The sequence below is a fragment of the Liolophura sinensis genome, chromosome 7 (genome assembly GCF_032854445.1).
Source record: "Liolophura sinensis isolate JHLJ2023 chromosome 7, CUHK_Ljap_v2, whole genome shotgun sequence".
Lineage (NCBI taxonomy): Eukaryota > Metazoa > Mollusca > Polyplacophora > Chitonida > Chitonidae > Liolophura > Liolophura sinensis.
This window is the reverse complement of record NC_088301.1, coordinates 36,608,054-36,622,130: the sequence shown is the minus strand read 5'-3', so window position 1 is coordinate 36,622,130 and position 14,077 is coordinate 36,608,054. Positions and strand designations below refer to the sequence as shown.

The following is a 14,077-nucleotide window of genomic DNA, read 5'->3' as shown; positions in this document are numbered from 1 at the left end:
ACAAACAGTAAAACTTCAGATGACCAGGATAATTATTATGGTGAGGGCATGCATTCAACTGATACTAAAGAGCCCTAATTCGTTATTTCGAGAGGGATAAGCCCTCTATTTCGGGTTATTATTTTTAAGTGCAGCCAAACTGTTGTGGCGAGTATTTATAAACAGTTTGGTGAGGCGAGACGTACTTGGTCACCTTCACCAGAGAAATCCCAAGGGAAAAGGTGTGGGACTGTCATTAGATAAGTTAGAAATTATGATTGCGTGAATACTATCATGACGCTTAACAACAGTTATTAACAGTCCAGTCATATCATTCCTCTCTAATTCTAACTTTCAGTGGGAAAAATGAAACCGGAAGCCCTGTGTTGTATGAATTGACAAACACTGGTGACAGCTTTACTGTCATATATTGGGAGCTGTAAAGTGCAAGGTGCTCATGTTGGTCTTCTTATATAATGTCTGTTGTATTAAAAAGCTGCTTTTCACAATGAATCAGTGACAAACAAATTATAGACTTGTTTGATCGAATTGTTCGTCAATGATACCTCATATATTCGTTCTGAAAAGCTGGCTCTTCAGTGGATGGAATGCCACTCTGCCACGTTTACAGCAACCATAACTTTAAAATTCCCTTTTTATTGTTTTTAAAGTCATAAAGTTTAAATATTTATTGAGAACTTCTCATTAAATTCTATCAAGAATGAAGACCTAGAAGCGTAGATGTGTGAGTTAATAAACTAAAACTCTTTTTAAGTGAATCAGAATAAAAGTACTTGATTCAGACATAGTTTGCAGTCGCTTGGTTATTCTATTTTATATAATTTCTTATTTCAAAGTAAATGATGGCATCATCCCAGGCATCCCTGAGTGCTTTGCCTGATAATATTCTGTTGGAAATCCTCTCATACTTGCCGGTGAAAGAGCTATGTATGGCTGGAAGGTAAGTCTGACTTACCTTAGATGATAAAAATATTGATGAAATTAGGCCTACTGAATGGTGTGATTTAGAGTGTTGTGGGTATTGTTGTCAGCATTAAGCAAACATTGATACAGCTATATTTGTTTTAAATGCCTACCTGTGATGAATTGAACAAGCAGTGATTGTTGCATGAACATCCTTAATATAAACCAGAATATTTTGATATCACATAAATAAAAGTGTATTAGTCTTTCATCAAGGAACACGTTTCATGGATTGTTTCAAGAGTGAGTGAAGTTTTTTTGGGTGAAATAATCTTGAAGTACTGTTATAATTCTGGAAATTGGAGTAGCTACAAACTGCTGTCCATTCATAGAAGTTAACAATATGGAGCATATGCCCTCAACAGGACTACTAAGCATCAATCTTTATAAAATTTTATATAGTCTGATCATTTAAGAAAGAATACATTTTAGCCTTTGTATAGTTTCTTTATCTGATTTCTGCATGTGATCTGTATTGACACCAAAGACTTCATTTCTTCCTTGACCGAAAGCCTTGATTAAATCATGGCAACACTGACGTGTAAACCCAGGTTGATTTGAGTGAAAATATTGTATTCTTCGTTGATGAGATAATTAAGTAGAGCCAGAATGTCCAGTGGTTCAGTGTATCCATATTTGAAATTCTTTGTTCAGGGTTTGCAGACGATGGAGAAGGGTGGTTCGAGACAATTCCCTGTGGCGTCATGTTGACCTCTCTTCGTACTCCCTCAACCTACAGCAGATGTGGAAGGTTATCCGCACCCACTTCTCCCCAGTCCTCCTTTCCTTTCAAATCAAGGGCTACTGCCCAAACAGTAAAACTTCAGGTAGGAGAAATATCAACTCATGGTTTGAGGTCCACATTAAAGAGTTTGCATCAGAGGGTAGATATGACAGATGATCTTACAATTAAATATTAATGGCTGAAATTGAAATTACTGAAACAGTTGAGTTTAGAGAATAAAAAAAGTAGACTTTTACGTGCAAGTAGTGCTACCATTTTAACCATCATCTGTTTTTAGGACCTACCCGGAGGAAGAAGCAGGTTCTGTCTTCTGCCATGTTGAGGGAATTGAAGGACAGGTGCCCTTCTATTCAGACTCTTTGTTTGTACCATTGCTTCACCAAAAATATTGATGCTGTGGACTTACCTTCATCACTAAGCACCTTAGTCATAAAAAAATCTATATGGGAGCCCAAGTGGTTAGAATTGGTGCTGAAAAAAAATACCCTGCCAAATCTGACCCATTTAGATGTCAGTGACTGTGTGCGGTTTGATCACATTGATCTGCAACAAATTTCTACCTCCGGACTAAATCTACAGGTGCTCAAAATGAACGGCTGCTATAGAATTAAGGAAAAAGGCTTCACATGTCTCAGTCATGGAATGCCTACACTCAAAATCCTGGAGCTGTCCGATGTCAATCTCACCCCTCTGGCCTGTCACCACATCGGGAGAAACCTCAATCAGCTGAAACACATCAATCTCCAGAAAAATGGAGGGCTTACAGATGACTGCCTAGCTGCTGTTATATCCGCTACTACTGAACTTGAGTTTTTGGACATTTCTCACTGTGACAGGATAACTAACAAAGGACTTCAGTTCCTTATTAAATTGAAAAAACTGAAAACTTTGGTAGTTTGTGGCAACATGAATGAATTTGAAAGTTTAAAAACATTAAAAACCATGTTACCAGGTTTGAAGGTTCATTGTGAGCGAGCACTTTTGTAGGATACTTTACAGTGTAGACTGAAATATACATGTACGTGTAATCAGATCTGTACAGTTGTTCATGTATTTTAAAAATGTATAATTCTGTTCACACCGAACTTACTGTTACTTAGTCTCTGTGAACAGAATGTCATCCATGCTAAAGGGTGCAACGTGCTACTCACCCTTGCTGGCAAAGGATTTTTGTAACAAAGCAGTCCTGCATAGCTTGCTGTTGCAGTGAAGGCACATCTATACATGTATAAATTTGTTCATGCATATTTTACCGCTGCTTTGGGTGAGAGCTCCAAGGATTTATGTTTTCTCCTTTAACTGTGAAACAAGTAAATATGAGGTGTGCTCAGAGGGCACATTTTGATTAAGTACTGCATCTGTGTATAAAATCTTTGAGATGAGATGAAGCACTGCTCTCATCACAGCCTCTCCTCTGAAAACGCAACTGATTCGAATCTGTTCATCTCTGATTCATCGCCAGGAAATGTAACATTCAGAAGGGCAAGGGTTTGGTGCAACCAATCCAGGATTGCTTCTATCTGTATACATGTACCTGACTGGTATCAGTATAATTAAAAAAATTTTTGAGTGGAATACTAAACACCAGTGAAATAAATAAATATATCAAATATAAATATGATTCAATATATGTTTAGGGTCTGTCATTATAGATAGCAGTCATGTGTTTCATGCCATAATCTACCAATATAACCAGAGAGTTCATGGGATCTGTTATTCTCCTGCAGTAAGAGAAGCTTTGTATGACATTGTTACTCTATTGGTTGATATGTTAAGGGTGTGACATCATCAGTTCTCAATGCTAGCAGGGAAATAATTAACTGCTTTTTATGGTCATGATATGTGTGTATCCATTTTGATGTTGACCTTGCCCTAAGGAGAAAGTTTGTTAATACATTTACTAATCGAAGTACTGTAATTCATCAACCTTTTCTCATGTTTGCCAGATGTTTATTCAAGCATATTCTGAAGACATTATTCCATGTAGAATGATAAAATTACACTTTTGTGAAGCCCTAGTATTGGTCAATCGATATAAAAATGCACATAAATTACACTGAAAGTGGCTTTTTCATGTGTGAAAAGGTTGAGGAATTAGGTAGCACTTTCAATCCAGGTATGAAAGGTTGTTCCGCATGAAGGTACAGGCCTGAACCCCCTTCTAATGTATGAGTTGCAAATTTGGAAAAGATTAAGAATGTGTGTATATGGGTCATGCAGACTCCATAAAAATTCCGTTTTTTATAGTTATGCTAAATTTCGCACAGCCTTTAAAGATCTTATTGACCCTTAAACTCCAGGACATTCTAGATACTAAGTACACAAAAAGTGCGTTAAAAAGTGTTAAACCAGCAATGCCATTTTATCTAATCTAACATTTCTACAGCCTTAAATTTGTAAAGACACTGCATTGCTTAGAATAATAGTTAAACATTTTGTAACAATACACTGAGTTACTGATACATGGCACATCTTTAGTGAGCTCTTATGTGCCATTCTGACTGCTGGGGACATGAACTCGCACCAACACAATAACTGCTGATGGTCATAAATGACAGACTGACTAAATGAACAGTGTACACATTGTAAGTTTCCCATTTCCAGGCAGTTCCATCTGTTCATTATCGTGTTAATACTAGTGTAGTATCATTTTCAAATGTAAATTGCTGATTTCATGTCTTGTTGATGTATGATTAAACATTCAATCATAGTGTTGCGCATCAAGTCATACAGTCCTTCACATATATATATATATATTTTTTTTTTTTAGTAAGTAGTCCAAATCACATTCCAGAGTAAAAACGAGATCACAGTAAAAGAACCAAAAGGTTCATGTACAGAAAGTTCAGACATTGTGAACCAAAAATTTGTGTTTATTATTAATATTTAAAATATTTTAAAAATATTTCTGAAGTTTAAAGTTTGACAAGGCGATTTATTTATTTTTGTTAACTATGACTGAAAGAGGCGCTATATAAGTCAACGTTATGATGTTGACGACACAACGTCTCCAACGCTGACGGCACATCTCGAAAGCTGGCGCCTTAGGTTGTATGTAGGACAAGTACGATGTGGGGAACTTCATTTTGTACTCATGAGAAGCACAACTATGTTTTGCTAAAGTAGCAGTACATTTTGTGTTAATATTACTGTGTAGGCCTATGCATAGCTGCGTGTGCATGTCTTTATTGTATTTTCTCTATATATCTTGAAATATTCTCGAAATATCAGAGCACCACTATTTACTAAATGTAAAGGTCACCTGACCTTTAGGGATTGTAATGCAATGACCGGGTAACGGAAAAAATTTTGGGGAAATAGCTTTGAGATTTATTAGTTGGTTGAAGCATACTTCCAAAAAGTCAATTTTAATGCTATACGATCATGTTACCTAAACAACAACACGGGCTACTTTCACCAAACTTAGTATATCTACCGTTTCCTGTAACTTTTTTTTCGGTAATGACGTTGTCTGGGTAAATATATAAAGACATACGGCGACGTAATTTACAAGAAATGTTAGTAAAATGTATGTTGTGAGATTTTGTGAAAATGGGCCCCAAAGTATATTTAACACCTTGAACAGCTGCTTAGTATGTGGCTATGAATATCGTTAAGGACATGCATCATATTATTGTCATAACCATCCATCATAGTGTCAGCTGACTTGAAGATGATCTCCCAGGTAACATTGCTTTCACCAACTGGACTTCACCGTATTTATGTATATATTGCTGACAGCCTTATTCATTTATCATGTACAATTTTGGTGTTTCTTTTCACAGCCTTGAAATGAGACACCAAGAGAGACAGCAGTGCAGCAATGCTCCCAGGAATATAGAGTATAGACCAAACTATCTCTTGGATATGGAATGTGTGTTTGTTTTTCTAAACCTAGCGACGCAGTTTTCAATTTGTGTTTTACTGATATTGCATTACCAGGTTAGTTATTGATGGGAGTTAGCGATCCTAGCCACCTACCATGACTTGATTTTTGTGAGTGATGTAGACATATAATTAGTAGGATTTGATACTGGATGATCATGAAAAAAAAGATTTTCTTTTTTTTTTCTGTATTAAGATCTAGTCTTATTACTAAAACATAAACTCTTTTGAAACTATATTTTGTATTGATTGTTTGTGATACACACCATCGGACTGTAGAACAATGGTGAGCTGCACATCGACATATTTGTAAGTTTCATTGCTTACATTGATTATTGCATGAGTCGCGTGCGCTGCTGATACAGGTTCATGGGATTTAGTCGAGGGCCGGATCAAATTTAAATGTATGCATTCGATTTTGTACATAAGATTCTTGGATACCTTTATATGTACATTAATGATCCAGATGTTATGGCTTTAAATGTCTCCTTCCTTTACAACTTCAGATTGAAGGAGAAAATAACATGGCAATAATCCCTCCGTTTTGGTGACATTCAAAATAGTGGCGGTTGTTGTTGCTGCGGTTGCTCTCTTTTTTTATTAAAACACTGAATTTCCATCCAGCTTTAGATGCTGCCATGGGTGTATATTAACAAGAGAAGATGACCACAATCATGTGTAGGTTCTTATTTATGATATATATTCTACCATACAGCTTAAAGTAAATTGAAATGACTTTTCTATTTAAGATTTTTGAAAGATTAAATTCTCATATATTCGACGTGCACTGTAAAATGTTTTAAAATCCTTTTTAGATTTTGTTTTATTTTTAACTTCTCGTGTTTTTTTTTTTATTTGCCTGTGATGAAGTTTAATATAGATTTTTAACTACTCGCTATATGGCTATTGCTGTAGTCAAAATGTCATTGAGACTTATTTTGAAATCTGTGCATGTAAATAGTTTCGAAACAATCAATTACAAATTTATTCACGTCTGTTTCTTACTAAATGTATAATAAGCATATAAGTGCTTTATAACTTTACGACATAGTCTTATATATACACGCGTTTAAAAATAAATATCCTCTTTAGGGTGTTAGAATCCTTTGCCATCTATGTTTTGTTAGTTTGTGTTACTAGTTTGCATGGGCATGGTATTTTAGTTGATATTTTATTTTTATCGGGCTATATATAGTTTAACTCTGGCTCCTATATTGGCAAAAAAAAAAATGGTTCAATTTTCACACTTTTGCCGTGTCTCATTTTTCACCAAGTTAATATTGCACACATATGTACATACTTTCTGAAGTTTCAGTTCGGATTTTGTAGGCCTATCTTCTTAGCATTCAGAGGCTCAGTTATTGTAGAATTATGACAGCCATTACATTTGATTTGGCTTACACATAGCATCTAGTAAGTATAATACGCTTCCCTTATTGCACGGTACCCAGATAGCTCTCCTAACAACTGCATATAGTAATGAAGGGCCGGATGTTCGAAAGTGTATTAGCTAATACTGGTATTAAGTCATATTTTAAATTTAAATTTTCAGTCAAACTCAACAGCCAATGCAGTTCTCCAAAGCCAGAGTGTAACAGCAGCAGTTTTAGCGCATATATATTATAATGACATAATTTTTTAGGCTAAGTACAAGACTGAAGATGTGGCTTAATGTTAAATTTGGTAATTAAGCCTTACATCAGTTTTGAACAAGCGATATTTTCTGCTCCTCACTGTTTTGTCATATAAGCCCAATCGGCTTTTCAGGGGTCTCGCGAGCTCACGAAGATATCGGTGTGACAGGTGGAAGCTCTCGTAAAATAACGAAGATGAAAAACATTATTTTACGAAAGTTGCCAGACTGAATACACATCTGTCGACTCGACGGCTCCGATGGCATCTAACGAAAAGTCACGTCATTCAGCTGCGGTCCTTTGCGAGCGCTTCCATCTGTCTCGCCGATATCTGCGGGAACTCGCGAGACTCCTGAAACGCCGATTGGGCTTATTTGATACATATCAGCAGCTAGTAAATATGTTAATGGGCTGTACCTTTTTCCGAGCATTGGTGACTCAGGTCAGAGCTGTGTTGACCATCCTTCACTATTGCAATGCATGAGTAATGTGTTAAGTACTTACCAGCTTTCAAATAAAACGTCACCACAAAGACAAAAATGAACAATATACTGCACAGCATGGTTCTAGCTTCCTTCAGCCGGGAAATGTTCACTTAAAGAATGTGGAAACTTTAAGGTTTTTTGAAAATCTTTAACGCACATTAATGCTCTATTTGTTTTCCTTCTACGTTCAATATTTAATGCTTCGTATACCACTTTTCAGTCGGGAAAGGGATTAAGCAGAATAATGAATTCTAAGCTTAAAGTCCGACATACGTATAACACTCGTAGACCAAGAAAGTTGATATGCGCAAAACCTCATGGCTAAAGGAACCTAAAATGTGCACCAGCTCCCAAAAAATATGTAAGAAATAATGCATAAATAAGAATTAAAGCTGGTAAGATGTAAGAGAGAACCATGTCAGTGTTGCAGTTGGTATATAGGGTTCTCAGTTGCGCTTTGGTTGCGACTTTCCATATGAACTCCATGAAGATATAATATACATATATATAATATACATATATAATATTATATATATATAATATGATACACGTCGCTGATGATCTTGGACGCTGCATTTGTCTATGCATTTGTCAACAAGAGTGTTACAACTTTACGACAAGAGGGATAGTCTCGATTTTGATATTTCAAGTTATTCTTATGTTGAGAAGGGTCCTGCATATGGCGTGTATGTATGTCCCCCTTTTATCATTTGTTTTATCCCCTGCATGGGTTATGTGACGATTTCAACCAACGTCGCAAGTTACTGCTGCAAGAACTGGTGTGTCAAGGTTATTCCATTAAACACTCTTAATTCTCTTGTTCAACTTCGTGACCAAGTGTATAAGAAACGACACAACACACACACACAAAAAAGAAATAAACCACATGTATCATTTCCAATGATGATTTGTCTGGCCAAATTCTCTCGAAAGTGCATAAGGTTGTTCAGATATATTTTGCATACAAAAAGCAAGAACCGCTATGTACTGATATGCATTACATATTCTAGTCCACCATTGATTACGCACCTCATATCTTATCAAGAAGACAGAAAAACATCCCTGCAGCAGTATTTTTCATGGAAAACATAAGGCGCGGTTTTACCGCAACGCCCGAGCTGAACACTCCGTCTTTGTAAAGGAAAATAATCGAGCTTTGAAAAGTTTACTTTCTAATAATTTTTGCATATTATTGAATGCGTAGGAAAACAGATATACAGGAATTCACAATAGGTGCGCATATACACTCCTATATCATATGCATGTTGGAATATCTTCATTCAATGTTGGTAAATGGTATAAAAGCATTTCACATAGACGATGAGTGAGAAAGTCCATGAAATTCTATAATGAACTATCCCATGAATGATAACCTTGTATAATTAGTAGAACTATAGCAAGTCTTGTTGCTTTTAATGTTAATGCAACGTTGGCCTGCTTTAGAACACCGGAAACCAATTTGGTACACATAGTTAAAATGTCATGTCAAGGTTATACCATCAAACGTCTTCACTCCAAGTTTAAGTTTTACGATAGGTATAATTCTCTTGTAAGTAGATATGGACAGAGCATCCAGAATCTCTGTCGGTCTGTTTCATTAGATCGCCATGTCGATTGAATTAAATCACCAATTCAATTGGCTATATGAATAGCTGCAATCAAAGCGCAACTGAGAGACATATTTTTGTGGACAACTGAGATTCTAGCAGGGTACACGAATACTGATTTTACTCAGTCGCCTGGAACATACCTTGCGTCTTTCAACATCATCGAAAACTGTTTGACTGCTTCTCTATACATGATCCGTCCTATTTAAAGTTATATATACTTTCTTGGTGGTTTGTGTTATACGTCGTTTTGGGAATTGTTGCTGGCAATTATTGACCTGGAACTTCTTTGTTGGTTGACGGCTAGTGTACGAATGTCTGTTTCAACGCACATATTTGAAACATATAGATATCACATACATTTATATTATTAAAAACATAATTACCATGATTGAATAAACTTGGTTAAAAACTGGATATGTTTTATACAGAAATGTGCAAGCTACACGTCATGGTATATCATATAACAATCAATGATATGCATAGCCACATACTAAATCATATGACGACGAAGGTATCCTTAGAATGCATGTAATGTGCCTCCTTGTTGCTGACGGATTTCTACCGCTCATTTATCTAGTGCTACTTCACTGAGACGCCTTACCGAAGGCAAGTAAGTCGTCCCGCCCGAGCCATTATACTGATACGGGTCAACCAGTCGTTGAACTATCGCCTTCATGCTGAAGGCCAAGCGAGGTAGCTACAACTTCCTCTTTTAAAGTCTTGAGTGTGACCCGACCCAGGATTGACCCTTGGAACTACTGCTTCGAAGCGGACTGTGACGTTGGACAAGTTCAACAAATCTTGCATGTATAAATTCTTGTTACTGTTCGTATGGTAAAAAGTCGATCATTTGTATTTCACTAGTATATGTTCATAAAAAAGTGAAAATTTTATTACACATGCCATGTCTTTTGAAAATGGTCAAACTTACCAAACAGTTTCAGAATTGCATTTGCAGTGCACATATATATATATATGATACACACACACATCAAACACACATCACTATATTTATATTTGTTTCACCAACTAGGGCTGCTTGAATCGAAACATGATACCTAATAATGTTCAGATGGATTGTAGGGTTTTACGACGTTCACTTCTGAATATTATTCATATCCGATCGTCGCGATATACCTGGCCTAGATTCGATCGCGCGACCTCAGTCATTATTAACTGGTAAATAGCCACTCTGCTGCGGCGAGAGTGACGCTTTATCTGAATGAGCCAGCGAGGGCCACGTTGAGTGGAGTCATCTGATATATACAACATGCAAGGTATGCTTTCTGGTGTTACATGACCTTTAGATTTGTGACACAAAAATGATGCGGATGACGCCCTTTAGAATTTGATATAGCGGGAATTTTATATACACCTTGTAGAAGCGTTTTGTATATACATATATTAGTATATGTGCCATAAATATTGAGTATATTTACCCATCATATGCATGCATATGTACGTGGAGTACATGTAGTATAATAACATGTTGGTACATTCCTTTGCGGCCGCGAAAAGTATGATGAACCCTTCCATAACTAGTCCATATAATTTTCTCGCAGCAGCCTGTGATACAGAAAGACGGGAAAAAGTACTGTTCTGTTTCCATCGCACCCTGAATAAATAGGTCAGGCTTTCTGCATGTGAAAGAAGCTCTGTTACACATATGGTTGTCCTTTGAACATTACATAGTGTTGTATACAGGCCCTGCATGGTATATAGGCATATATGAAACTGCGTGGAATTATAAGTGAGTCATTTGAGGTTTACCATACAACATCCCAGCCAAAAAATAACACAGTACCCAGTTGTTCTTCAAGACTATACAGCGGGGCAAGTTATCAAGTGGTGAGCCACGCCGCATCAGTCCTTTATTTCCCAAATAGTTCCTTTGCAAAGTCGCCCTTACTTGATTACCTAGCAACCCTATCCCAAAGAGAGGAAACGGGCGCCTAGCAAAATATCAGCTACAAGTATAAATGCAGCCCTTTTGACAAACCGAAACGTTTCACTCTGCACGCGGAGTATTGCAGGGCTGGGCAACAGGACAGGGGCTGTTTGGAGCTACTATTTTTGGACTGGTTATACACCGGCCGGCCGGCTCGCGGGGAGTCAGAAGAAAGGGAAGACGAGAATCTATCCGGAGAATCTCTTGGGTTAATATATAGAATTGTTTAGACATTTCGCCCTGGAAAATCACTTGGCTTAACTTTCTTCCAGTAACTTTAGCCTTGGGAGGCAAAAAGTGACCGGTCTCGGGCAGAAATCTAACGGCAGGACAGCCGGCCTAACGAAATAAACTATCCCAGTAGTGCGGAGGAGGAGGCTGAAGTAAATAAAAGATTGAGAAGTGACGACAGTCTGCCTGGGGTTAGTGCGATCTGCAGGCAGTGCCGGCACAAGTTCTCTCTTAGTTCAGGTCGGTAGGGTAGAGCGCGAGTACGTACGGGGGGGCACAGTGCATGTACGCCTTGGACAGACCTTCACAGAAGAGAGTGGAGAGCAGTTATTCAGTTCTACTTTGTCCCAGTGAAATTCTTTCTTACCAAAAAGTTTAGGTCTCACCATGTTACCGTTTGTTTGTAATTTCTCTCCAACTACTTACCTGGCAGTTCGCCTCTGGATTTAATTTAGATGTGCAGAATGCCTACGTCTTAGATGGACCGGCAGGAAGTTACTTCGGATTTTCTTTGCTCTGCTCAACAACACATCCGGTGCCTGGTGAGTAAAACAAACTGTTACAGTACATGTCATACACCTTGATAAAACAATTTATACGATTCACTGAACTGTTCAAGGACATCTCCAATACTATAAGGCATCACGGAGGCGCCGATTTATGATAACACCTTGAAAAGACTATTCGTTTTCTCTATTTTTTTTGCAGAAAAAGCCTCGTGTAAAATTAATTGATCCAAATTAATTGATCTCATTGTCGTTGTTATTTATGCCTCCTTTACTAGCTGCATGGAGTCAAGGTGAGTTACTTCATTGTAATTATGTAACAAAGTTTGATATGTGAATTTCACACTCTCATTTGAAGCTCCATAGAAGAAAGGTTATGTGCAAAACATGAAACTTTCGCGTCGCGTGAAAATATCTCACTTCATATACGTACTAGTTCCATATATACAACAGTGATACAGTTTCACTAGTTTCAATGGTTGAAAAGTCCATGCCTTATTATATATATATATATATATATATATATATATATATATATATATATATATACACCTGTATGTCATGGCGTTGAAAGATTATTCCTGTGTTAATTCCAATAAGTGAAGACGTAAGAGCGTCATGCTGATTTGATAAGGGTTGTATTGCTTCGAACGTATTGAGAACACGTCGATATTTCTCGTAATACTTAAACACTCATACACTGAATTTATTCTTTAAACTCCACAAAAATGTGTATATTTGCTTAAACCAAAACGAGAGTTTGTTCAGGGGATTGTGCGTGTATGGATGTATGGATGTATGGATGTAGGTATGTCTGTGCAGGTCAGCACATGCTGCTGGGCGTATTATTGGCGTTTGGCATGTGTCCAAGGTATAGATAACCGAGAGGGAAACTCTTGAGCATGTGTATCCCCATGCACTCTCCGTAGACTCTGACATCCGATAATATATTGTGAAACTAGGCAATTCCAGCGCCATAGTTAAAATTCCAAGTGAAGGCCGCGTTTCAGGTACTGAGGCATGGTATGAAGACCGTCATGTGGATGAGATAGTTAATGGCTAATGGCAAACAGATGGTAATATGCTCATAGCGGCAATGGAGACATGGCAACGTAGGCATATACATAATAGGCTTATGATAGGCCACTAACCGCAAAGGGCAACATTTTTTTTATGTAGGTCACGTGTGTAGGCTACCCATCAGCAATTTCTGTTCCAGGAACACTACTGTTGGGAATGAATTGGTTGAATTCCCCTTTTTTTTTCTTTCCAGTGATATGCATATTAGATGTAAACTAACTATATTTGATATTGTTTTCTAATTTTATTTCACGTTTTCTCGTTCTCTACATAAAACCCTTGCCTACTACTTTAAAAATTCTTCTATAGTTTAAATTAAGGCACACTAACATCCTCTTTAGTCCATGACACTTGTCTTAATCATCATATGTCAACTACCGGCTACTACCGTCTAATGTGCATATGTTCGAGTAATCCATGTCCAGTCAGCTCCACTCATTTCAGTTGGATTTCTGATTGGTCCCGGCAAAGAAATCATTATCGTATTTGACATTCTTCACGTGAGATACGTGTCCAGTCTGTTTCGCATTCTTTCTCCTTTCCCAGGCGGCACCTCTGTTATTGTTTGAGTGAGATCTGTTTCTATATCTACATACAGGCGCCTGTATGGTTTCTCTGACCCTCGACATGCGGGTGATGAAGTATACATGTGCCGCATCGTGCTACACGCTTCTCGAGACCATGACAAGTCATAGTATGCCCGAGCTTGCCAAGTAACCAGTTCTGATTTCACAAACCTTCCAGTATCTCTACTGTGCTTATTTTTTCCGTTTCCCCCGTTTTCCGTTTAGACAATTTGTCAGATACCTTTTCTTCCTTCTTTCCTCTTTTTTTTTATTCATTCACGGCGACCATATGACTGGTCTCTGCACACATATATAGTACACTGTCCCCAGCCATGAGGCGAACAGCTGGAGCAGGCATGTCAGATGTCTTCAGAGCCCAGGGGAACTACCGGTGGTCAGCTTAGGCCAGGATACCCCGAGGAAT

At 37.6% G+C, this 14,077-nt stretch overlaps 2 protein-coding genes across 2 annotated transcripts in view; both read left to right on the top strand.

Annotated features, from left to right (window-relative positions):
• Positions 1-177: 177 nt before the first annotated feature.
• On the top strand, positions 178-4,406 carry LOC135471516 (F-box/LRR-repeat protein 12-like). Its single transcript, XM_064750780.1, has 4 exons — positions 178-221; positions 837-940; positions 1,618-1,790; positions 1,986-4,406. Exons 2-4 carry the CDS (start codon positions 840-842, stop codon positions 2,693-2,695), a joined length of 984 nt encoding a protein of 327 aa, XP_064606850.1. The 5' UTR covers positions 178-221; positions 837-839; the 3' UTR covers positions 2,696-4,406.
• Positions 4,407-11,633: 7,227 nt separating this feature from the next.
• Positions 11,634-14,077, top strand: part of LOC135469968 (integrin alpha-4-like) — a 33,861-nt gene continuing 31,417 nt past the window's right edge. The window contains exon 1 of the mRNA XM_064748640.1: positions 11,634-12,043. The gene's annotated coding sequence lies outside the window, so the exon portion shown is untranslated. The remainder of the gene's footprint in view (positions 12,044-14,077) is intronic.

Bases quoted from the DNA above. Each gene is read 5' to 3' on its own strand.
- LOC135471516 (XM_064750780.1), top strand. From the start codon at position 840: ATGATGGCATCATCCCAGGCATCCCTGAGTGCTTTGCCTGATAATATT. The intron at 941-1,617 runs GTAAGTCTGACT...TTCTTTGTTCAG, and splicing joins GAGCTATGTATGGCTGGAAG to GGTTTGCAGACGATGGAGAA. The intron at 1,791-1,985 runs GTAGGAGAAATA...ATCTGTTTTTAG, and splicing joins CCCAAACAGTAAAACTTCAG to GACCTACCCGGAGGAAGAAG.